The sequence below is a fragment of the Drosophila suzukii genome (genome assembly GCF_043229965.1).
Source record: "Drosophila suzukii chromosome 2 unlocalized genomic scaffold, CBGP_Dsuzu_IsoJpt1.0 scf_2c, whole genome shotgun sequence".
Classification (NCBI taxonomy): Eukaryota; Metazoa; Arthropoda; class Insecta; order Diptera; family Drosophilidae; genus Drosophila; species Drosophila suzukii.
Window position 1 is genome coordinate 33,480,379 of NW_027255896.1, and position 24,851 is coordinate 33,505,229.

Here is a 24,851-nt window from a genome sequence, read left to right on the forward strand (position 1 = left end):
AAATCAAAGTAAACTCCAGGAGAGGAAAATCCAAAGGTTTTGAAATCCGTCTTCGACTGGACCAAAATGTTGGGGCGGGGTGACTTGATCGCTGAAATAGCTAAAGTCCCCAGAACGAATGGCACGCAAAAACACGGGCGTACTTTGTGGTTTTTTTGCGCGACGTGCGTAGATGTTTATTGGATCACTTAAAAAAAAACTACTTAAGCCTAACTTAACTTAAGCGCTCCAGAGCAGAGCGGAGACTTAGGGGAGAGATGGAGAGGGAGGGCGGACGGCAGTGCGAGGGCGCGAGATGTAGACATCTGGATAAAACTGCCGCCCGACACTGCCTCCTGAAATTAAACGCCCTTTTGACGTAAACAATACTGAGAAATATTTTCTTGACTGAGATATGTCGGCTACTTGCGAGTTGTTGCGCGGTACAGCTAGCTGTCAGCCGTGAGGTCGTTGGCGTGAGGCCTATGATCTTGTCAATAAGCGTGCCCCTTCAGACTTATGCATGTGTCCCTTTTATTGCGCTTGTCAATGAGCGTGCGCCTTCAGGCTTGTGCAGGTAATGAACAGGTGCGCATGTTCGGGTAGCTCTTGCTTGAATCCCATTTATGACGTGTTTATGACCCATTTGTTGAAAGGAAAGATTCATATACAATTTATCAGTTAAACGTTCTTGGGCGGAAACAACAAATGTGTGTTTGAAAATATTCCACATCTCAGAATCATTAACTTGTTTAATTTTTTTTTATTTGTGTTCTTTTGATTTCTAAATTAGTTTTACAATCATAGAAAACATTATTCCCCAACATGATCGGACAGGTTCCTCTAAGATAACCATCTTTGAATACTTTGGGTGTGCGACCTTTCTCACGTGCACAGCAAAACCTGTGATAATTGTGCAAAAGGGTACGTGATCACACCTTTCCCCAACATGATCGGATATGTTCCTCTAAGATAACAACCTTTGGATACTATGGTTGTGCGACCTTTCTTACGTGCACCTTTCTCACCTGACTATTAATTGCACATAATAAGGGGAAAATACATGATCAATATTGTCACATGGGGATGTGGGGGCGATGGGGGCTATTAAGTATACTCTTTATGGACATGATCGTGACATTTTTATGACTTCAAAGCCCATTAAAATCAGTTTATTTATTGGATTATGCTAATTGTCCCAGAACCCGCATACGTTAATGAGGGGGGAGGGGGGTCCGGTGGCCATTAATATGCTAATTGTCCCAGAACCCGTCTTTCCCAACTACTGATAATATATAAGTCGGAACCAGCCGGATCGGACAACTATATCTTATAGCTCCCATAGGAATAATCGGAAAAAAAACTAAAAAAGTATATCTTTGGTGTTTTTATACCCTTGCAGGGGGTATAATGATTTCAGTCAGAAGTTTGCAACGCAGTGAAGGAGAATTTTCCGGCACCATAAAGTATATATATTCTTGATCAGCATGACTAGACGAGTCGATCTAGCCATGTCCGTCTGTCCGTCCGTTTCTACGCAAACTAGTCTCTCAGTTTAAAAGCTATCGGGCTGACACTTTCCCAAAACTCTTATTTCTTTTGCAAGTAGTATATAAGTCGGAACTAGCCGGATCGGACAACTATATCTTATAGCTCCCAAAGGAATAATCGGAGAAAATAACTAAAAAAAAGGCTAAAAAAATTATATCTTAGGTGTTTTTTAACATATAACGTCCTTCGCTTGGAAATAACATTTTTTCATTAGTTCTGAATTTGGAATTTAATTTTATCAAAATCGGGCGACAATATCATATAGCTGCCATAGGAACGATCGGAAAATTGGTGGAAAAATAATATAAAACAAATCACAGCGTCGGTGTTTTTGACATATTATCTTATACTATTCGGAATAACATTTGTGTATTTTTAAGAATATCGAATTAAAAAAAACAGATATCTGTCAAAGAAACGGTCAGAGAAATAATGAAATAATTGTTATTATACCCTTGGATTTAGTATAGGACCGTCCGTTCTACGCAAACTAGTCTCTCAGTTCTAAAGCCATCGGGCTGAAAATTTCACAAAAGTCTTATTTCTTTTGCAGGTAGTATTTAAGTGGGAACCATCCGGATCGGACAACTGTATCTTATAGCTCACATAGGAATAATCGCAAACTAGTCTTTCAGTTTTGAAGGTATCGGAAATAGCATTTTTTAATTAGTTCTGAATTTCGAATTTAATTTTATCAAAATCGGACGATTACATCATATAGCTGCCACAGGAACGATCGGAAAATTGGTGGAAAATAATATGAAGCAAATCATAGATTCGGTGTTTTTTGACATATTATCTTATACTATTGGGAATAACATTTTGTGTATTTTTAAGAATCTCGAATAAAATTTAATAAAAACTGGACGACTCTAACATGAAGCTGTCTAAGAAACGGTCAGAGAAATAATGAAATAATTATTATACCCTTGTAGAGGGTATAATGATTTCAGTCAGAAGCTTGCAACGCAGTGAAAGAGACGTTTCCAACCCTATGAAGTGTATATATTCTTGATCAGCATCACCAGACGAGTTGCTCTAGCCATGCCCGTCTGTCCGTCTGTCCATCCGTTTCTAAGCAAACTTGTCTCTCAGTTTTAAAGCAATCGGGCTGAATTTTTCCCAAAAAGTTTTATTTCTTTTGCAGATAGTATATAAGTCGGAACCAGCCGGATCGGACAACTATGTCTTATAGCTCCCATTGGCATAATCGGAGAGAAAAACTAAAAAAAAAACTTAAAAAAATATATCTTTGGTGCTTTTTAACATATAACCGCCTGCGCTTGTAAATAAAATTTTTTAATTTGTTTTGAATTTCGAATTAAATTTTATTAAAATCGGACGACTATACTATATAGCTGCCATAGGAACGATCGAATGTGAAAGAAATCATAGCATCGGTATTTTTTGACTTTGGGAATAACATTTTGAGTATTTTTATGAATTTTGTATTAAAGTTAATAAAAATCGGACGACTCTAACAGATATCTGTCAAAGAAACGATCAGAGAAATAATTAAATAATTAATATACTCTTGCATTTAGTGAAGGACCGTCCATTTCTACGCAAACTAGTCTCTCAGTTTTAAAGCTATCGGGAGAAAACTTTCACAAAAGTCTTCTTTCTTTTGCAGGTAGTATATCAGTCGGAACAAGCTCGATTGGACAACTATATCTTATAGCTCCCATAGAAATAAACGGAAAAAAAAACTAAAAAAATTTATATCTTTGATGTTTTTATACCCTTGCAGATGGTATCATGATTTCAGTCAGAAGTTTACAACGCAGTGAAGGAGACGTTTCCGACCCCATAAAGTATTTATTCTTGATCAGGATCAGTAGCCGAGTAGATCTAGCCATGTCCTTCTGTCCGTCTGTCCGTCCGTACGGAATAACGCTGAGAACTATACGAGCTATCCTATTGAGATTTGGCATGCAGATTCAGCAAGCCGCCCAAAACTGTGGCTCCTACAGTTTTGATGCTAGAATAAAATTTTTAGCTGAAATGTATTGTTCTCATCAATACCAATTGATTGACCCAAAAAAAAATTTGCCACGCCAACTTTAACACCCACGAAGCACCCACAAACATCAAAAAAGCGTAAGTATAAACGTTTATATCTCGGAAACTATTAAAGATAGAGAATAGGATCTCAGATTTAGATTCCGTAGCCTTGTACGCAGCGCAAGTTTGTTACGCGAATATGCCACGCCCACTCTAACGCCCACAAACAGCCCAAACCTGTGAAGCCCACAATTTTCATGATAGATACAAAATTTTAACTGAAATGTATTGGTCTCGTCAAAACCTATCGATTGATCCACGAAAAAAAAAATTGCCACGCCCACTCTAACGCCCATAACGCTTAAATCTGTCTACCGCCGGTAGGTGGTGCATTTTAATCTCGCCTTGCTGCTTGCATATTTCCCTTTGGTCTCTTTAGCTAAGTAACAGGTGTCTGATAGTCTAGGTACTCGACTATAGCGTTCTTCCTTGTTAAGTTTTAGTTTCCACACCGCTTTTCACGATCACCGCCAAAGATTACATTTCTTATTCTTTGGGCTGCGGCTAGCGATGTTCATCGAAATTCACTCGCTAAATCTGGTATTTTTTCCGGTGTTTCCTTAGCTCATTTGAATACCGCGCTGAAAAACAGTCCCGACGAAAAGCGCTAGCCGCGTATTTGCCTTTCGCTCACTCCCATGGTTAGCTCGCGGTTTTCGTCGATGAGAGTACTAGGCTTAAATATGTAACAAGTACATACGTGAAAACCTTAAATGCAGTTTTGTATATTTAGTTATTATTAATAATAGGCTGTTCAGTGTTTTATTATTATTCCCGTTACTTTTAGAGTAAAAGGGTATATTAAACAGGGGAAAAGTGTGTACGGGGGTTGCTATATAGTGACATATCCACAGCCCCACATAACTCTATGCACATGTCCACACTCCCACACACACATACACCACCCCAGAATCTAGCCTTCAGACAACCTTAGAACTCCAACCAGCCTGTATCGAATTGCAAATGTACCCAAAGTCTAGACTAACCATCCAGAACGAATCAAGTAACACTATCGTATATGTGCACCAGGACGACAACATAAGCCGTGTTAATCAAAAATAATTATTTTTAAAACTATGTGGCCGAAACATCGCTCGATCGTATTAAAATCAAGCGACAGCTAAGCCTGTGGGGCAGTGTGGAAAGAAGACCGACGAACTTTACATATTCTATCCACTTTTCAGGCACCATAAATTTCGGCAACCAGCGCACTTTGGTTGATCTAGTATAGCAGATGCGGCCAAAAATACTTCCAGTTGGAAGCTGAAAATTTTTGTACTGCTATATAGACTTAAAACGATAAATAAAATTACAAAAAAAAGAAATAAATACATTAAAGTCCAAAAATATAAAAAAAAGGACTTAAATTCAATTGCGTACTTTAAGGGTATCGAAATCTCAGAATATATTTTCTTTAATTCCATTATCTATCCATACAAAATAAAATAAAAACAGGTTGTTGAAATATATAGTTACTCTTTGTATTTAAATTAAATAAAACAATGCAAAAAAAAATATTTTTCTATATATATATATATATATTTTATATATATATATATTTATATATATATATATATATATTTTTGTATTCTAACAAATCAAAAACACGTTTCAGAAGAATCGTTGTACACTTGTTGGGTAATTTACGTTGTCCAGTTATGAAAGGATCTGAAGTTTAAAACAACCGATTTGTAAGGTCTTTATTAGTGGCAAAACGTGAGGTTTTACGTGTATGATTGAGTCGGTACATCTTAACGTCCTTGTTCCTTGACTCCGCAGCTTATTCTGATAGCTCCCCAATTGAAACTAATGCATATTGAATAACATCTGGAGCATGTATTAATATTTTATGCACTGAGGAAGGCAAATAATACTAGAAATATTTTGATGTCAGTTCTTTTGCATTATCAAGCTTGTTTTCGAAATTTTTCTATATTAATTTTATATCCGGAAAACAAGGATTGTAGTTACGTTGCACAATTTTCAATCAAATGTTGTTCTATGACAGTTATTTCTGCAGATAAATGAGAATTATTGAAAACTTGTCTTGCAGTGTTGCCATCATTTGAGTTTTCACTACCTCCTGGTTTTGGTTTATCGACAATAAGACCCAATTTTTCACGAAATTCGGACTGAATATATAAAATATGAATATATAAAATATATGAAAAAATATCAACTCAATGTGACTAGCGCGATAATTATAAGTGTGCACTTGTAGCGCTAGGATATAAATAAATAAATAAAATATTTTGTTTCCTTCTCTGAAATAGTTGGGGGGTGGGGGGGACTCGGCGTACCTCGGGTGACCGCCTCGAGGATCTCGCCTGGTCCACGGCTGCTCGTCGTCTTCTTGCGGTGCGTGATACCGTGGCCCCTGCGAACGGCGACCCCTCGTGTAAGCTCGACGCTCGTCGCGTTTGTCGCTGTCGCTCGCGTTGCTGGAATCATCCTCGACGTTGTACGTTGTCGAAGGTCGAGCGGGTCGTCGTGTCTCGCCGGGTTTAGAGCTCCACATGCCCGCAAACCGAGACCCACCCGTAACCCCAGACTCCTTGTCGTCGGAAGATTCAGCGCCGTCGGGTACGTCTTCTTCACCTTGGCCATCGTTGATTACCTGGTCCTCTGCGATCTCTCCCTCTTCGTCTTCCGATGCCTCCGAATCTCCTCCGCTGTACCCTTCCGCGACCCACTCGTCGAGATCCGAAAGGTCGTGATAAAAAATCTCGGTATCGTCCGAACCATCCGACAACTCGATGACTTCATCCATCTGAAAGCGGAAACTAAACTTATAGATACGAGACCCTTATTGTTCAAGCTCCCTACCTATCGGTGCAGTGAAACCTCGACTTAGAATACTTAGATAATAACATTGTGTGTTAGTACAATTCAACTTAGAAATGACCGTGTGAACCTCTACCCTGCTTGACCTCTCGTGTCGCCTCCCAGGGCAGTCCCGTCGTCTTCTTCAGCGGCTGCATTCCCAAAGTCCTCAGAGTAATAGGGTTTCAGCTGGCTGATGTTGGCAGAGCGTGAACGTTTTTTCCCTGGGCGTCGCAACAGAACCAGGTTAGGGGATATGAACCTCGTTACGGTGTAGGGACCGTCATATTTGGGGGCCAATTTGGCGGCGAAACCTTCGGCCGCCTTCGAGAGAGGGTGTTGGCGTAGCCACACCTTGTCACCGAGCTTCGGTCTCCACTCACGGCGTCGAAGGTTGTAATGACGTGCTTGCTTTTGGGAAGCACGTTGGAGGTTGGATCTGACAATATCGAAGATTCCTCTGAGTTAGAGCGCTTTTCCTGCGGGGTCCTTAGATATCACCGCTGATCCAGGGGTGACCTCGTCGTATAACAAAGTAGGGAGTCTGGGCTTGCGTCCTTGCGTCAGGAAGGCGGGACTATGTCCCGTAGAGTCCGATACACTTGCCTTGATGGCGAGCGCTATTTCCGGTAATAGCTCGTCCCAGGAACTTTGGTCTCCCTCGGTGAGTGGGCTATCATCGTCTTGACCGTCCGATTCGTCCTCTCGGTAGGGTTCTCCTGTGGACAGTATGGAGCAGTATATTAGATCTCTACCCCTATCGTGTGGAAGTACTCTTTCAAGATGCGGCTGGTAAATTGAGTACCGTTATCGCAGACGAACTTTCGAGGGATGCCGACTCGGCCCAGTATCCGTTCCCGGAATGCCATCTGAACTTGGGCGGCGGGAGCTTTCAGTATCAACTCCACCCATTTGGAAAAGATGTCATGAAATACGGGGAGCATGGTGTTCCCGCGTCCCGACCGGGGTAGCGGGCCGACAAAGTCTGCGCATAAAACGTCAAACGGTTCGCTTGTTATGCGGGTTAACATTTTGCCAGCCGCTTTCGTCTAGGCGGCTTTGAACTTCTGGCACGACTCGCAGCGCTGGACGTAACGATTCGCGTCCCTAAACATGCCGGGCCAGAAATACCTCTGAGAGGTTTTTCGGACGCCCAGATGTCCAGACGTGGGCGCGTCGTGACATTCTTGGAGGACTCGGTCTCTATTTGAACTAGGGACACACAGTTTCCACGGGAAGTAGTCCTCGTCATCAGCTCTGTGTCCCAAATTCCGGTATAGTTGTCCATTTTCCATTATGTAGTCTGAGAACTGCTCATGGTATTCTTTTATCTTAACTCGCATACCTTGGATCTATTTACAGGATGTGTCCACTTCGGCCATCTGTTGCAAGACTCCACAGGGTTGCCGGGATAACGCGTCCGCCACCACGTTCAATTTGTCTCGACGGTACTGGAACTGGAACTGTTGCAACTCCAGCGCCCATCTTGCTACCCGACCGGAGGGACTTTCGATGGAGCTCAACCATTTGAGGGCTAGGTGGTCGGTAACCACCTCGAACCGATACCCTTCCAAGTAGCACCGCATTTTTCTGATAGCCCGTATGATGGCCAGACACTCTTTTTCCTCGATATGGTCCGCGATATCTTGCGACAAGACCGCTCCTAGCCTCACGTCGCTAGCGTCAGTTTGCAACACAAACGTCTTATCGAAGTCAGGACATCCTAACACGGAGGCGGTGGTTAACCTTCTTTTTACCTCTTCTAGCGCGTTCTGTTGCTCGGGACCCCATGCCCACTTCCGGCCTTTCTTCAACAGGGCCGTCATTGGTTTTACCATGGTTGCGAAGTTAGGGACGAACCGGCGATACCAAGAGGCCATGCCTAGCCACTGTCGGAGCTCCTTGAGACAGGTAGGGGACTTAAGGTTGGTAATGGCCGTCACTTTCTCCGGGTCGGTCTGGACTCCTTCGGCGCTAATCACGTGGCCTAGGTAAACTAACCTCCGCCTGAAGAACGCGCACTTCTTTGGGTTCACTTCAGGTTCGCCCTCCACAGCCTACGGAAGACTTCGCCCAGATTGGCCAAATGTTGGCGCCTATAACGATGATATCGTCTAAATAGGCGAATGCGAACGGTTCCATGTTCGCACCAATCACGCTATCCAAGGCGCGCTGGAAGGTTGCGCTGGCCGAGTGAAGCCCGAAGGGCATGACCTTCCACTGGTATAGGCCTCTGCCCGGAACGGTGAAGGCCGTGAATTGACGGCTATCCTTGGCCATGGGTATTTGCCATTAACCGTGCTTTAAGTCCAACGTCGAAATGTATTGGGCTTGACGTAGTTTTTCCAGGATGTGGTTGATCCTGGGGACGGGGTACGCGTCGGGCACTGAGTGAGCGTTCAATTGTCTATAATCAACGCACATGCGCCATTCACCCGTCTTCTTTTTGACCAACACTATGGGTGCGCTATGCGGGCTCCGTGAAGGTTCGATGGCGTCTTCTCGGAGTCGAGCTTCGATCCCGCTCTGCATTGCAGGATTCCTTGGGTAGTACCGATGCTCTGCCACGTGTGATACACCTCGAAGCTCCTCGAAAAGCGTCAATTCACGGGTGATGAGTTCTCGCTGGTCGGGTCTTAGGTAATCCTCTTCCTTCATTGATTCTCCATACTCGGCTCTTCCCGGTTCGTCGTACCTCCTGATCTCGTCTCCTGATGGGGTCATCTGCGGCATGACCCGGTTGTGCGCGGGGCCCTCACTCTGCTCTGTATACATAGTGTCCTTATCGTCGGATTCCTGCTTTCCTAGAATGGTCGTACTCCTTCCTTCGAGTACTTCCGGGCTCGTATCCTCTGACGACATTCGATCAACTTTACTTGGCCGCAGTCGGGGGTCTTCCGCCGACGGGCTCAATTTTACCTTTAAGGTGGCTTCTCCGCACTGTATCTGTGTTCCCATCGCCGCCAAGAAGTCCGTACCTAATATCACGCGATCCAAGAATGGCATCCACACTCGCGTGCGAGCTAATTCCACGCGAGTACGCCATAGCTTCTTCACTGCCAGGCTTGACCGATCAGCTAACGCTATCGTAGTGATGGTCTCTTGCATCTCCTCCGGTCTCGCTACCATACGAACGTACCCGTCACTCGCAAAGCTCCTCGACGCTCCCGTATCAACCGTGGCGTCCACCCATCGGCCTCCGATCTGCACAGTAGCAGTGATCAGGCCGTAGCTTATCCTTAACGGTGGGTTCCTTGATGTCGGACTGCTACTTCTCTCGTCTCCGCTGCGCCCGCATCTCGGCGAAGACGTTGTTCGTTTCCCGGGGTATCTCGGCGACAACAATCGACAGTCAATATATTCCTACGACCACAGTCCCAACAAAAGTTCAGGCGTGCATTAGTACAACCCCGTCTAAAGTGGCCGACTTCTCCGCACATGCTACAAGCTCGCTGTACGTCGATGTTCGATAGGGGCTGTCTGATCATTTGATGAGTTGCATTTCCTCCTTGAATTGGTACCTCTGGGCCTCGAAAGGGGTTCGGCGTCCGGCGAGGGTTGGTCTTATCCCGGTCCGTAGCCCCCACGCTAGGAATGACTGCGCGACTCGACGTCAGCTGTCTCACACTTTCGTATTCCGTCGCCATGCGGGTTAATTGTTCCAGCGTCTCGAACTCGTGGCGTCTTATATACAGACTATATTCTGGTGCCATATTTTCATAGATCCGATAAAGTTCTTCCTCCTTTTGGTATCCGGCTTGCTGCATCTTGGTCCTTATCTCGACCAAGTACTCCTCAAATGTCTCATCCACTCCCTGGATATGGGTTCGTATCGCGTCCTCTAGTCGCTCTAAGTAACGTGGGGGCAAGAAGAAACCTAAGAACTCGGCCCGAAACTCCGCCCACGTAGCTGTCTGTAGTGGCTCGTGTGGAACCATCGTGCTGCTCTACCTTCAAAAATCTCTGACATGGCGCCGGGTACCTCCTCCTGGTTAATTCCATATGTTGCTATTTTCTCCAGTTCGGCGATCAAGGTCAGAGGGTCTGACGCTCCGTCGAATCGTAGATTCCATTTGTGCATTCGCTCGGCTAGCAAATGTCGGGGCAGAGTGATGGTGAATGGAGCTTCTGACTCGGGCGGTTTCGACCCGCCGTGGTTTCCGAGGGACGGGACGATGAAATCTCGTGACTTGTCGGGATGGACTCCTCGTTGGCTTGTCAGTATTCCGGAAGAGGTGTAGCCGGCGAAATGCGAGACCTTACTCTGGCTAACTTGGGTCATCTTGGCTCCCGACATAAGCCCTTTGTCGTCTCCTAGTCGGTTCGGAGTTGCAGCTCTCGAGCTATACTGCTCCTGTAGTTGAGCGAGTCGTTTCCACACCGACTTTTTAAACGATGCTGTGCTCACGAGTGTAGCGAATGCCTTCTGTGTTTCTGCTACGGTGCCGTCGGCACTAAACCCGAACTCGAGTGCTAGAGCGGCTAGTTAATCTTTGCAGCGGGCGTAAATCCATCGTACTCCTACGCCTGGGTTTACAATCGAATCAGCCTCTTCGTATTCGCCGTCGGACTCCATCGGGTTAGCCATAGTTTATTGCAGTGCGCGAATCTCCTTTTCCTTCTCCTTTTGCTCTTTGGAGTCCTTCACTCTAACGGTTGGTAACGCTCGTCAGGGGCGCGATCCTTCGGGATAAAGATCTTTATCTTAGTGGGTCTTTAGGCCACCTTGGTGTTGCTCTAGTTAGCCACAATGTCCCTGCTCGGGCGCCACTTGTAAGGATGCTCTCTGGCCAGGATATAACTCTTAGTCGAATCCAGAGGTCCTTTTACAAGAAATTTGTAAAGTCACTGAGACATAGGGCTAGAGAGTAATATTCGTGGAGCGAACGATGAGGGGGGAGGGGGGTTTTCCAGGACCTACGAGGTTACGGCAACATCAGAATGCCAAGTCCTTTCAAGACGGAAAATTCCACGGGCTGGACCTTCGTTCGAGCCGGGTTTTATTGTACGTGGTCGAGGTATGAGGCTCGTGAGGCCAAGATTCCTACGGGCTGGACCTTTGGGCGAGGCCGCAGCCAGATTCTGTCGTGGTTTTCCGGCTAAAAGCAAGTTTGGTTAGTCAAAGTCGGAAGGTTCTGCCATTCCGCAATGATGTGGAATTAATGGGGCAAGTGAGAGGGTCTTCCGTCTCACCGTCAGAGTTAATAGGACACGAGGGGATCTACCACCTCGCGGTAGTGTATTAAGGGAGGGCACACGAGAGGATCTTCCGACCCGTGGTGGGAGTTAGTAGGACACGAGGGGATCTACCACCTCGCGGTAGGGTATTAGGGGAGGACACACGAGAGGATCTTCCGCCCCGTGGTGGAAGCTAGTAGGACACGAGGGGATCTACCACCTCGCGGTAGGGTATTAGGGAAGGAAACACGAGGGGATCTTCCGCCCCGTGGATCTACCACCTCGTGGGGGGGGGGGGGGGGGGGGGAATTAAGAAGAAGAGTGAGGGGGTCTTCCGCCTCACTGCGCAGGTAGGGTCATCGGTCATTGGTAAACCTGAATCGCTCGGTGAACAAAGGGGTGCGGGTGGGGACAAAACCCAATATGTATATCAACACGGCTTGTCCTTTCCTTTCGTATAAGTTCACTCAGTTTTATTTATCGTGTTTAATTGTTCCTGGGTTTCACTGCGCCGATTACGCTGATTCACTAATCTTGCTTCCTACCGACCGTGCTTTCTTTCCCGCGTGTTTCTTTGTTTCTTTCGTCCGCGTGCGCGACCGTTCGCCTCGAGGTACCAGAGCAGAGAGAGCCCGGAAACCGCCGTGTGGCCCTCTCATCCTTTTTCCCTTTGCCTTGCCAGATCGGTTTGGTGTTTTCGCTATTTTCTAGTATTTTCTCTATGGTTGCCACCTTGGGCGGATGGCGCGGAACCAAACTATTTTAGTTTTGCACCCAAAAATCCAGATGTTCGCTTTCCACTTACTAAATCATAAACCTTCATTTTATATCTCTTACGTGCTAATAATAACAATGGCAAATTTAGATAACTACCGCTTATATATAAAACATTGTGGTGGTCTAGCCGTCAGGCAGGATCGTCACAAATTTTATTTTTAAAATATAGTTCTTCATTATACCCGTTACTCGTAGAGTAAAAGGGTATACTAGATTCGTCGGAAAGTATGTAACAGGCAGAAGGAAGCGTTTCCGACCCCATAAAGTATATATATTCTTGATCAGGATCACTAGCCGAGTCGATGTAGCCATGTCCGTCTGTCCGTCTGTCCGGATGAACGCTGAGATCTCGGAAACTATGAGAGCTAGGCTATTGAGATTTGGCGTACAGATTCCTGAGCTTCTTACGCAGCGCAAGTTTGTTTCAGTAGACTGCCACGCCCACTCTAACGCCCACAAACCGCCCTAAACTGTAACTCCTACAGTTTTGATTCTAGATAGAAAATTTTAACTGAAATGTATTAGTCTTGTCAATACCTATCGATTGACCAAAAAAAAATTTTGCTACGCCCACTCTTACGCCCACAAACCTCCAAAAAAAAAAGCTATGACGTCAGAGCCAGACAATGCGAAATGTTTTTACGCGTGTATGTGTGTGTATGTAAATAGTTGCCGGCCGAACTTAGCGGCAAAGAAAAAAGCCCTGCCGGCGCTCAGAGAGAGCAAAGTGCGCGGCTAACTTATTCTATTGAATAATGAACCCTTTATCCATTTGTCCCATTGACGGGCAAAAACCTTTAAAGATCTGTACATCTTTATTTATCTCTTTCAAAGAATATGAATTAGCTTAATAAATACCTATAGATTGTCCCAAAAAAACTTTTCCGTTTTCAGTCCAATGCTCTCAAACCAAAGTAGTTAAACACTAGAGCCAGAAAACGACATACATACATACATACATACATACATTTATGTGTTTATGCATGTGTGGATGTAAAAAATTGCGATCTAATATCCGCGGCAAATAGAATTCTTTCAAACAAAGCTATTCAACCAAATATTTTGAATTACAGAATGTGCCTTAAAATTGTGTATGTTTAGTAAGCATACATAAATATAAATGTTTTTTGTCTATTTTATGTGTTGCTTGCTCATTCTTGGCGCTGGCTGAAACAAGGGAGAGAGAACAAAGTGCGCGGCTAACTTATTTTAAAGTGTGTTATCTGAGTAATGGGTATCTGATAGTCGAGGTACTCGACTATAGCATTCTTCCTTGTTTTTGATTAAATTTACTGATTCCTTTTGAAATTGAATTCGAATCGGTCGCCAATAACGAGTCGACGATGGTCGCGGGATTTTCCTAACAATTATATGTTCCTTATCATTTTCAGATTTCACTATTAGTTGAACTGTCTTCCAAATTATTATATTCAAATTTTTGCTTATATTGGCTGTGTCCAGAACTGTCATCGAAGCCCCATTTCCCTATTAATTTGGTGTAACTATAACCCTCATCCAGTAATCTCTTACATCGCTTTGTAATATTAAAATGTGCGACGCAGTGTGGTCTAATGAACTTTGTAAAGAAACTTCAATGTTAGATTCTGTAACGCTTATTGGTTCAGGATAGCTTTTCTGTTTTTCCTTTAAAATATTATTATAGCAGGGAAAGAAATTAGCATCAATTTAACTGTTAACGAAGCTTCTGTTAAGTTCATATTGATGTTTTGTTAAGTTTGCTTCAGTTATAAGAGGTATTCCTTTGCTGGAAAAATCGAAGGATTCGCTTGCCTGCAAGTCCAACGTATGTCATTCGCAGCGGACGCATCGAGCTCTGCTAATTCTGCTATCCGCCGTCTCTTCGTTCTATGTGAGCACTCTGCTAGACTTAATTTCGAACGCCCTCGATCAGGTGATTTACTAAATTGACTTAAACATATAGATTCAAATTGTGCTAACCAATCAGAATTTAGTTAAATAAGCTTTGATTTTATTCTATGGCATTTATTCCACATTTCAGCAAATATTTTGAATAAGTAGTCAAGAAGTTTCTTAGAAATATTTTCAATAATTTCGTAACCATCAGATTGAAATCTATGTTTGAGGTCGTCATATACTTGTTTAGCTTTTTCAGCAACTGAACCTATTACTGACCACATCTCAAAAATACTTAAGCGTGATAGTTTGCACTGATATGAATTGCCTATATATTAAAAAAATAAATTTTTTAAATATTTAAAAAATGAATTTAAGAATTCACAATTGAGCCATAAAGATGTTTTTCGTAAAACGTCGGAAAAGCGATGTTTTCTGCACCTTTATTGACCAATTAAGATTTCAAAGCACAAACGTATATGACGAACACAACAAAACACAAAATGGGCGCGAACACAAAAGAGCGTATAAGTCTGAAAGTTGCAAAAAGTTGCAGCTCAAATTTAAAACATAGACTAAGAAAATATTCACTAGTATTAATAAATTAATTTCATTTAAGGCTAAGACGGGATTTACAATTTTTTTTTATATGAAATCTATGTATACACAAAAATACATTGCTCGACAGGTCACTGATAAAACACTAATTTTAAAACAATAACACAACACATAATGACATAAAAATTACTCAGTTTTATAGTAGATATTTTTATTTTCTATATATACATTTTATTTTACGACGAGTGGACGCGATTTAATGGGTGAAATTAATTTTTGAGTGCAGCTAATATTTAAGCTTCGTTCGCTGTAACGTGCACGTGCTTTTTTGTCGCACCTCTCTCCCTATTCGTAGCGCGTACAAATTAGAGAGACCAAAAATGAAATTACCGTTCGTTTTATTGATCTGTCCTTCTCAGGACTAGGGCACTGGTATGTTGACGTAACAAATATGGTAATGGCATTCAGAATTTCTTTCTTGGATTAATGTCCCCAATGAAGAAATCGAACAGCGAATACTAAAGATTTTAATAGCGTCCTTAAGTTAAATTATTAAAATAAATACCTTTTATAGCATAAAAAATTGTATCTTTACATGTAGGGAAGCGTTTGAAATAATTCTAGTTTACTCACACTTCAACTTCCTATACCAAGTTATATACAGTGGTGCTCATAGACTTAAGCCACTGACATTACCATAAACTGTTTTCTTAATAACTTTTTTGAACATATTTATTTCGGCCTGAAATTTTTGCATTTTGCAACACTGTTATTTAAGCATCTGATCACAGTAAAAAATGACAAGTAGGTATTCGTATTTTCCAAAAAATTGACTAAATGTCAAAAAGGAGTATTGTGCTCTGCTCATATACTTAAGCCACCTTGAGCTAAAATCGTCAAACTTGTGTTTTTTCCGGAAAAGTTGTGCTAGTTATTTTCTAAACTAAAGTATTGAATACTAAATACGTTTCCGAAAACAATTTGACCGCTATGGCTAAAAATAAGAATTCAAATTCGGCCGAAAGAAAAACACAAATATTCTACAAATTTGTAAGACTTTACATTTTTCCCGTGGCCAACTCAGAAATGCGATTGCATTTTATAAGAAACATGGAACCTGGGAAAGTGTTCCACGTGAAAAGCCCAGAAAAACCACTTTAAACGACGATAGACGGATTTCCAAAATCAATAAAGCCGATCTGTTCTAGACTTGGACGCAAATCAGGGGTCAAATGGTGGCAGATTATGGCGTGAATGTGTCAACTCAGACCATAAGAAGACGGCTAAATGAATTTGGGTTATATGGACGCATTGCCTAAAAAATCCATTGCTGTCAATTAAAAATGTTAAAAAGCGCCTTCAATTCGCCAGAGAGCATATTCAAAAAAGTCCCAATTTTTGGAACATGATTGTTTGGAGCGACGAATGCAAGTTTAATGTCTTTGGGAGTGATGGTAAACCATATGTACGACGTTCTCCCAACAAACAATTGGACCCCAAATACACGAAGAAGACTATTAAACATGGTGGGGCTTCGATTATGGTCTGGGGCTGTTTCACCGCATCGGGCGTAGGTCCCCTAGGGAAGACAGAAGGCATTATGAACGGCGAAATGGACAGGGACATCCTTGTTAACAATTTATCTGGAGAATATGTCGATAATTTGCCACTTGCCTGGATATTTCAACAGGAGAACGACCCGAAACACACCAGCAAAATAGTCAAGTCGTGGCTTAATCTATGTTTTGCAATGGCCACCGCAGAGCCCCGACTTTAACCCTATAGAGAACTTGTGGGGAATTGTAAAACAAGTCGTTGGCCAAAAAAAACCAGCAAATAAAAACGATTTGTGGCGAGTTTTGCAAGAAGAGTGGAAGAAAATCACCCATCAACAGTGCGCACGTCTTGTGGACTCAGTGCCAAAGCGTTGCTCCGCTCTTCTTAAGCAGAAAGGTCATCCCACTCAATATTGAAGTAAATTTATTAAAAGTATAAGGAATATTGGGAAAATTTTAACTTTTTCAACCAATATGTTCCAGGTGGCTTAAGTATGTGAGCAGGACATTTTGGAGATGGTCTCAGATTTTTTAAGTTTTTCGTTGAATGTATATTTTTATAACTTGGTTATTCTTCTATTAGAACACTGATATATAGAACTAATGTGACACGAAAAATTGGAGCTGTGAAATAAAAACTTTTCTTAATTTTCGTTTAAATTTTTGGTTGAAGTCTTTTGGCTTAAGTATATGAGCACCACTGTATAACCAAATCCAAAACAACCAAACATCAAAACGAAACAAAAAAGAATGCTCTACTCGACGGGCTCAACTATCGGATACCCGTTACTCAGCTAAAAAGAGTTCGAGGGAGATAGAGATATGCAAGCAGCAAATGGGATGTTTCCGGGACTGCACACCAGACCACCGCCACCTAGCGTCTATATTTTTGTTTAATTATACATTTTTAATGGATGGTCCTATTATAAAATTGTTTTGGACTCGGCTAACGATCCTGGTCAAGAATATATTTAAATACTTTCTAAATTTGCTAGCTAATGTAGAATTCCCGCTGCCTGCTATTTTCAAATTTTTATATCATTTCAAAACATGTAATATGTAATTTGGTTTTGTGTCGGTGAATTCTTTGAGGTCTCGTTAGCTATGGTGGAAGAAATCATATAACCGTCTTGTTATGTCGCTTATCAGACGCTTTACTAAATTATTTTTATTACTTGATAGCGCTCTGCCCGACCGCATCACGTGCGACATGCAATGTATATTAATAATGACATCACAACAATAATAACATCAATACAATAAGATTTTGCCATTTGTTTTATTTTGCTCATAAGATTCAACAGTGTTCTGTACATGCAGCCAGCCCTGACCAATTTCTCTATCATTATTCTTAGGTTACAGTTTCAAGAGGCTATCAAAAATATTAGTTGATTTGTAAGATTATTAGTAGATTACTGTCGTTAATAATTAATAATGACATCAAAACAACAATAACATCACTACAATAAGATATTGCCATTTGTTTAATTTTGCTCATAAGATTCAACGGTGTTCTGTACATGCAGCCACCCCTGTCCAATTTCCTAAACATTATTCTTAGGTTACAGTTTCAAGGGGCTATCAAAAATATTAGTTGATTGGTTAGTTTATTAGTAGATTATTGTCGTTAGGGTAACAATGAGGGACAAAACTCACTGCTTAGAGGCTTTACAATTATGATTTAAAAGCAATATAAATATGTACCAAAAATTCTAGGACAGTAGTATAATAGGAAAGGTATTACACTATGAGGAATAATTTAATTAATTCGCTTGAAAGTTTTTCATAGTTAAACCAACAATGTTATACATTTAGTCTTTCAAACCATCCACTGTAAGATTATTATCTAATCGTTGGAGATTAGCAGGTGCTGTGTATTTCGCAGCTTCCCTTTTCTGCAACTGCTGTAATGTCTTTACGTTGTATATATACTCGTACATAATAAGCTGCTTAAGGTATAACGCTGAGATTACATCCATGGCAGGAAAATTTGAATAGCTTCGGATTCTTAGGAGGCCCCGCTGGTGGGTCTATGATGAAGTCGAAAAGTACCCGGGTCCAGCTGGTGTGCTGGCGCATTGTGTCGGAAAATTCCTTGGCGATGCGCTTAACCTCGGGCAGCCTGAAGCGGGGCAGCCTGAAGCCGGGCACCGCCGGGAAGTCGTGATGCTCGTTATGATAGCCAACATTAAAGGTAACAGACTACAGAAATTTAAACGAAATAACAATTAACGATATATTTCCTATACCAACAATGGATGAAAAGGGAGATGTCATTATTTCACAACCATTGATTAAACAAAAGGATTTTATCAAGTTCAAATGGATCCTGAATCAGTTGCTAAGACATATTTTTCAACAAAACATGGTCATTACGAATATACACGAATTCCATTTGGCCTTAAAAATGCTCTTCCTACTTTCCAAAGATGTATAAACAACCTATTAGAAGAATTAATTCACAAGGATTGTCTTGTTTATTTAGATGATATAATAATTTTTTCCACTTCATTGGAAAATCACATTTTATTACTACCAAAAGTATTCGAAAAGCTAAAAGATGCAAATTTAAAATTTTTGCTAGACAAATGTGAATTTGTGAAAAGAGAATCCGAATTTCTAGGTCATGTAGTCACCACAACAGGAATAAAACCAAATCCAAAGAAAATAAGTGCAATTATAAATTTCCCCAGACCCTTATTATTTATTATTTAACTTATCCTGATTTTGATAAACCATTCTCTTTATCAACAGATTCTAGCAACATGGCTATAGGAGCAGACCTAACACAACAACAAAATATTTTGGATCATACCTGTTTGGTAGATCTTTCGAAATTTAAAGATACCACAAACCTTTAGTCTGGTTGAATAACATAAAAGAACCAAATATGAAATTGTAGAGATGGAAAATTATGTTAAATGAATTTGATTATCAAATAAAATACCTACCAGATAAACAAAATTATGTAGCTGACGCACTTTCCGAAGAAAACAAATTAGGTGAAGCTGCCAACAGTATAAATGCAAAGGTACACAGTTCACAAGAAGGAAACGCGGATTCTGGGACAATTAGCATATTAATTATCTTAGAGGAACATATCCAATCATGTTGGGGAAAGGTGTGATCACGTACCCTTTTGCCTCATTATCACAGGTGTTGCTGTGCACGTGTGAAAGGTCGCACACCCAAAGTATTCAAAGATGGTTGTCTTAGAGGAACATGTCCGATCATGTTGGGGAATAATGTTTCTTATGATTGTAAAACTAATTTAGAAATCAAAAGAACCCCAATAAAATAAATCTCACAAGTTAATGATTCTCAGATGTGGAATATTTTTAAACACACATTTCTGTTTCCGCCCCAGTATGTTTAACTGGTAAATTGTCTAAGATTCTCTCCTTTGCACAAATGGGTCAAATACGTGTCGTAAATGGGATTCAAGCAAGAGCTACCCGAAAATGCACACCTGTCCATTACCTGACCGCAATAAAAGGGACACATGCACAAGTCTGAAGGCGCACGCTCATTGACAAGCGCAATAAAAGGGACACATGGACAAGTCTAAAGGCGCACGCTCATTGACAAGATCATGGGCCTCACTCCAACGACCTCACGGTTGACTGCTAGCTCTAATACGTTCCCATAATAGGGGTTGAAATCACGACCGCGCAACAACTCGCAAGTAGCCGACATATCTCAGTCAAGGAAATATTTTCCATTCTCCCTACCTGTATTTTTAACTCGAAGTAAAAAGTCAGAAGTTTATTTTGTAGCATCATATTTATTCATTTATTTTGGTATTGCGAACATTTTTGTTATATACTGAAATTAATTTTCTGCTTTGATTCCGGCGATTTGCATAGAAGAAGCAGGCGCACGTTTCCGACGTCATTTCTGGATTACAAAATGTAAAGTGTTCACCATAATTCGTAGTTTTGAGGTCATGTCCACCCTGATTGTGTTTAGAAGGTATTGAAAATGCTGACCAATAAAATAAAATTAACAAAATGAAAATTCATGAGGAAATTGACCAATTTATTGAACAATTTAATGGACATATTACATTGTTCAATAAATTGGTCAATTTCCTCATGAATTTTCATTTTGTTAATTTTATTTTCCTGTAGGTCTTTATACATCTGGTCTCAACTTTAAAATGTTGTTTACAATTTATTTTATTGTTTTGCAGCTACTTTTAAAAAATGTCAAAATAATGTATGCATTGTTAAAAGCACAAACCCCGCCCTTAAGGTGTGTTTCACAATAGGGAAACCGGTTTCCTTTAAACCTGTTTAATGAGGGACAGCCCATTTCCTCGATATTAATGAGCTGACGAATCCCAAAAAACTTCTGTAGAAATCGTTTCTTTTCCACACCTTTATAAATAATTTGTTTTTCGCTTGTAATTGTCCTTAGATACTTTCGAGTTTGTGGAAAACTGTTTTCTCCATCGTTTGTGATGTGTATTGGTTAACAAATTGCAGTCCTTCGAGATTTTGTAGTTAGCTTAGTAATATCATATGGTGGTTCTATTAAAAAACAAGAAAGAACGCTATAGTCGAGTACCTTGACTATCAGATACCCGTTACTCAGCTAAAGGGACCAAAGGGAAATATGCAAGCAGCAAAGCGAGATTAAAATGCGTCAACTACCGGCGGTAGACAGACTTAAGCGTTACGGGCGTTAGAGTGGGCATGGCAAAATTTTTTTTTGGATCAATCAATAGGTATTGACGAGACCAATACATTTCAGTTACAATTTTTTATCTAGCATGAAAATTGTGGGCGTCACAGGCTTGGGCGGCTTGTGGGCGTTAAAGTGGGCGTGGCACACTGCTGAAACAAACTTGCGCTGCGTAAGAAGCTCAGGAATCTGCGAGCCAAATCTCAATAGCCTAGCTCTTATAGTTTCCAAGATCTCAGCGTTCATCTGGACAGACAGACGGACAGACGGACATGGCTAGATCGACTCGGCTAGTGATCCTGATCAAGAATATATATACTTTATGGGGTCGGAAACGCTTCCTTCTGCCTGTTACATACTTTCCGACGAATCTAGTATACCCTTTTACTCTATGAGTAACGGGTATATTAAGCTTATATATAACAATTTCTTTCAGTACATTGCGTCGTTTCAAATTTTCATTCTATCTGAAACATTTTGATGCAACAAGCAATTTCTGTAAGGGTTGAATGAGCCCTTTCTATTTGTCCATTGGACGTACTAACGCGAGGATCTGCGAAATATAAATTAATACCGCATCTTTGTGCGAAGGATTTTAATTGTGTTGATGATAAACTAGGCTCGTTATCCATCATTAAAGTTTTAGCAAGTGGAAAATGATGCAATATTTTTGAAATTTTGGTTTCTATGTTGAGTTTATTTTGAATCTCCCTTACAACTAAGTATTTTGAATATGAATCAATACAAGTAATGAACATTAAAGTTTGAGCGAAAAAAATGTCGATATGCAAATTTTCTCCTTCTTTATTTGGGATGGGTGCTTGACCAATAGGAAATAGTACAGGGTGTTTATTATATTTGTTACTATTACAAATTGTACAGTTCTTTATGTACTCCTGGAGTTTTTTGTTCAAATTTGGCCAATAGTATAGTCTGTTAATTTGCTTGTAATTTTCGTCCAGTCCCCTGTGTGCTCTACAATGAGATTCTTCTATTATTAAAGCTCTGTCTTCAGGGTTTTCTACATCTTGGAATATTTTTGTATATAGGAATTTATTCGTGAAATTTTCCTTAAGTGGATTTTGAATTTTGTATAAATCTTCTAAAGTACAGTGAATACATATTGTTATGTCAGGAGGGATATATTCCCTTAAGATTGATACCAAATTTTCCGGGGTATCAAATTCTATTATATGTCTGGTATTTCCGAATATATTGACCATCTCATGTATTGTATACCTCCCCGTTGCTATTAGCAATTGTTGCTTAAACTGGTTTAAGGGTTTGCGGGTTTCTTGTATAACATTCTCAAAACTACTCTCTGCAGAATGCTGAGTGTTTTGATCTGAGACCGACTCGTTACTGTCCGTTAGGTTGTTAATTTGAATTCTTGATAGGGCGTCAGCAACTGCATTGGTAGATCCTGGCTTATAAATTATTTTGGGAGAGTAACTTTCAATGAATGAGTACCATCTTTTCATCTCGATGTTTGGATTTTTTTGAGAGATCGAGAAAGACAGTGATTGGTGATCTGTATAGATTTCTATGTTGTTAACGCCATATAAATAGTTTCGCAAATTTTTAAATGCCGAAACTATTGCTAAAAGTTCTTTCTTATTGGTTGCATATATTTGTTCGGCTTTAGTTAGAGTTTTTGAAATGAAGGTTATTGGTTTTCCTTCCTGTAAAAGAACATCACTAATAGCTAGATCGGACGCATCGGTCGTTAAAGTGAATTTTTTATTATAATCAGGTTGTACCAATTCGATTTGTGCAATTAAATTATCTTTGAGCTCGTTAAAAGCTCTTACAGCTGAATCGTCCAACTGTATGGAAGTTTTACGGGACATTTTTTTGGATACTTTACCATTTTGACCTTCCAAATTCTTTGTTAGCGGTTTTGCAATCTTTGCGTAATCTTGTACAAATTTTCTGTAATAGCCGGTAAGGCTTAGGAAGCTTCTAAGCTCTTGAATGTTTTTTGGAATTGGATACTTTAATATTGTGGATATTTTTTCGGGGTCTGTTTTGATTACATTGTGGGAAACAACGTAGCCAAGAAAAGTGGTTTCTAATTTGAAGAACTTTGATTTTTCAATTGAAATTTTCATATTTGCGTTCAGCAATATATTAATTATGACGATTAAGTCCTTGTAATGTTGTTCTATTGTTTTAGAAAATATAATAATGTCATCCATATATACGTGACATGTTTTACCTACTTGTTCTCTCAAAATATCATCCATTGCTCGTTGGAATATTCTGGGAGCGTTCGTTAGCCCAAATGGCATGAAATGAGGTTTTTTTTTATGTCTGTTTCTTTCATTAGAATCTGGTGAAACCCAGACTCCAAGTCGATCGTGGAAAAGTATTTAGCCTTTCCAAGATTTGACAAAATCACTGAAGGATCTTGCATTGGATATCTGTGTTTTCATTTAGTTTTTTATAGTCTATAACTAATCTTAGTTTTGCCGTACCATCTTCATTAAATCCTTTTTTTGGTACCACTAAAACTAGAGAATTAAAAGGGGTTTTGCTTGGTCTTATAATTCCTTCTTTTAACATGCGATTAACTTCAGAGTATACGAAATCTGAAGCCGATAGAGCATAGGGATACTGTTTGCTAAAAATAGCTCTATCGTTTTTGGAGTTTAGTTCACCGCGAATATCAGTCCTGAAAGGGACTTGCATATTTATCTTCGAGTGCTCTTTATTGATAATATTTATTATCTAATTTTCCAAATCCATTCTTTGGTCTGGAGTTGATTCACTCATATTGTTTATTTCATTGTTGTCGGATAAATCAACGAAGGCTTGTTCAGGACTTTTTAATCCCAAACTAGAATTTTTGTCGGATACTTCAACGACGGCGCGCTCAGGATTTTTGAATCCCAAACTAGAATTTTTGTCGGATACTTCAACGACGGCGTGTTCAGGATATTTTAATCCCAAACTTGTTTTGCTTTGATTTGCCTCTTCAGACTCAGTTCTGATTTTGGCCTTTTCGTCAAATTATTTTCGTATAATAAACTCCTTTAATGGAAGAATTGTTTTTTCTTCCGATAAGGAAAGTTGGTTAAAAGAACTGTCATTATCATAAATTAATTTTTTTTTCTTTTCCTCCATATTTTATTACTCCTTTTTCTGTGTCTATTACAACTCCTATTGTTTTTAATAGGTTGTAACCTATTAGAAAATCTGATTTTAACCCGTCTATTTCATAAAATGTCTAACGCGTGTCAAAGATCGTTACCATGTGATAATATTTAATTATAGAATATCCATTAACCTTACATACTCTTTAATATATTGAAGCTCGTTTTTGTTTTTATAAATTCCTGTTTTGATATAGCAGGAGGTTGCTCCTGTGTCAATTAAGATTTTAAGCTTTTTATTTATTATGCTATCATATCGGATTAGGTAGGGTAATCCTACTCCGGATTCTGGCCTAAAAAATGATCCTCTTCGATATTATTTAATCGCATAGTATTGTTTGCCGGTTGGTTAACCGTACCTGTTGGTTCTCTTTTGTTCTGAGCATTATTTTGCTAAGTTGTTTGTGTCTCTGGCTTTTTATTTTGATTCCATTTATTCTGATTATAGTTGTTGTTACCATAATTGTTATAACCCTAATTGTACTTTGGCCTATTCTGAATCTGTAAGGATTCATCTACGTCCATCGGTTCTGGCTTGCTTTGCTGAGCTTACTGGATTTTACTGTCTGCCCTGACTCCAATTAAGATTTTTATTTTGATTATAAATGTTTCTATTCTGGCTATCGGGTTGATTAAACCTCAAGTTGTT

At 40.3% G+C, this 24,851-nt stretch overlaps 2 protein-coding genes across 7 annotated transcripts in view; one reads left to right on the forward strand and one right to left on the reverse strand.

The window, feature by feature from the left end:
* LOC118879131 (uncharacterized) overlaps nucleotides 1-24,851 on the forward strand; it is a 922,643-nt gene that overhangs the window by 23,226 nt on the left and 874,566 nt on the right. The gene's annotated exons all lie outside the window — the stretch shown is intronic.
* Nucleotides 6,511-7,705, reverse strand: LOC139354420 (uncharacterized). The gene is made up of 4 exons (XM_070998651.1): nucleotides 7,549-7,705; nucleotides 7,223-7,402; nucleotides 6,919-7,136; nucleotides 6,511-6,828 (listed from the first exon to the last, which is right to left on the reverse strand). Exons 1-4 carry the CDS (start codon nucleotides 7,703-7,705, stop codon nucleotides 6,511-6,513), a joined length of 873 nt encoding a protein of 290 aa, XP_070854752.1.

Bases quoted from the DNA above. Each gene is read 5' to 3' on its own strand.
- LOC139354420 (XM_070998651.1), bottom strand. From the start codon at position 7,705: ATGGACAACTATACCGGAATTTGGGACACAGAGCTGATGACGAGGACT. The intron at 7,403-7,548 runs GTATTTCTGGCC...TTTTATGCGCAG, and splicing joins GTCCGAAAAACCTCTCAGAG to ACTTTGTCGGCCCGCTACCC. The intron at 7,137-7,222 runs GTACTCAATTTA...TACTGTCCACAG, and splicing joins AAAGTTCGTCTGCGATAACG to GAGAACCCTACCGAGAGGAC.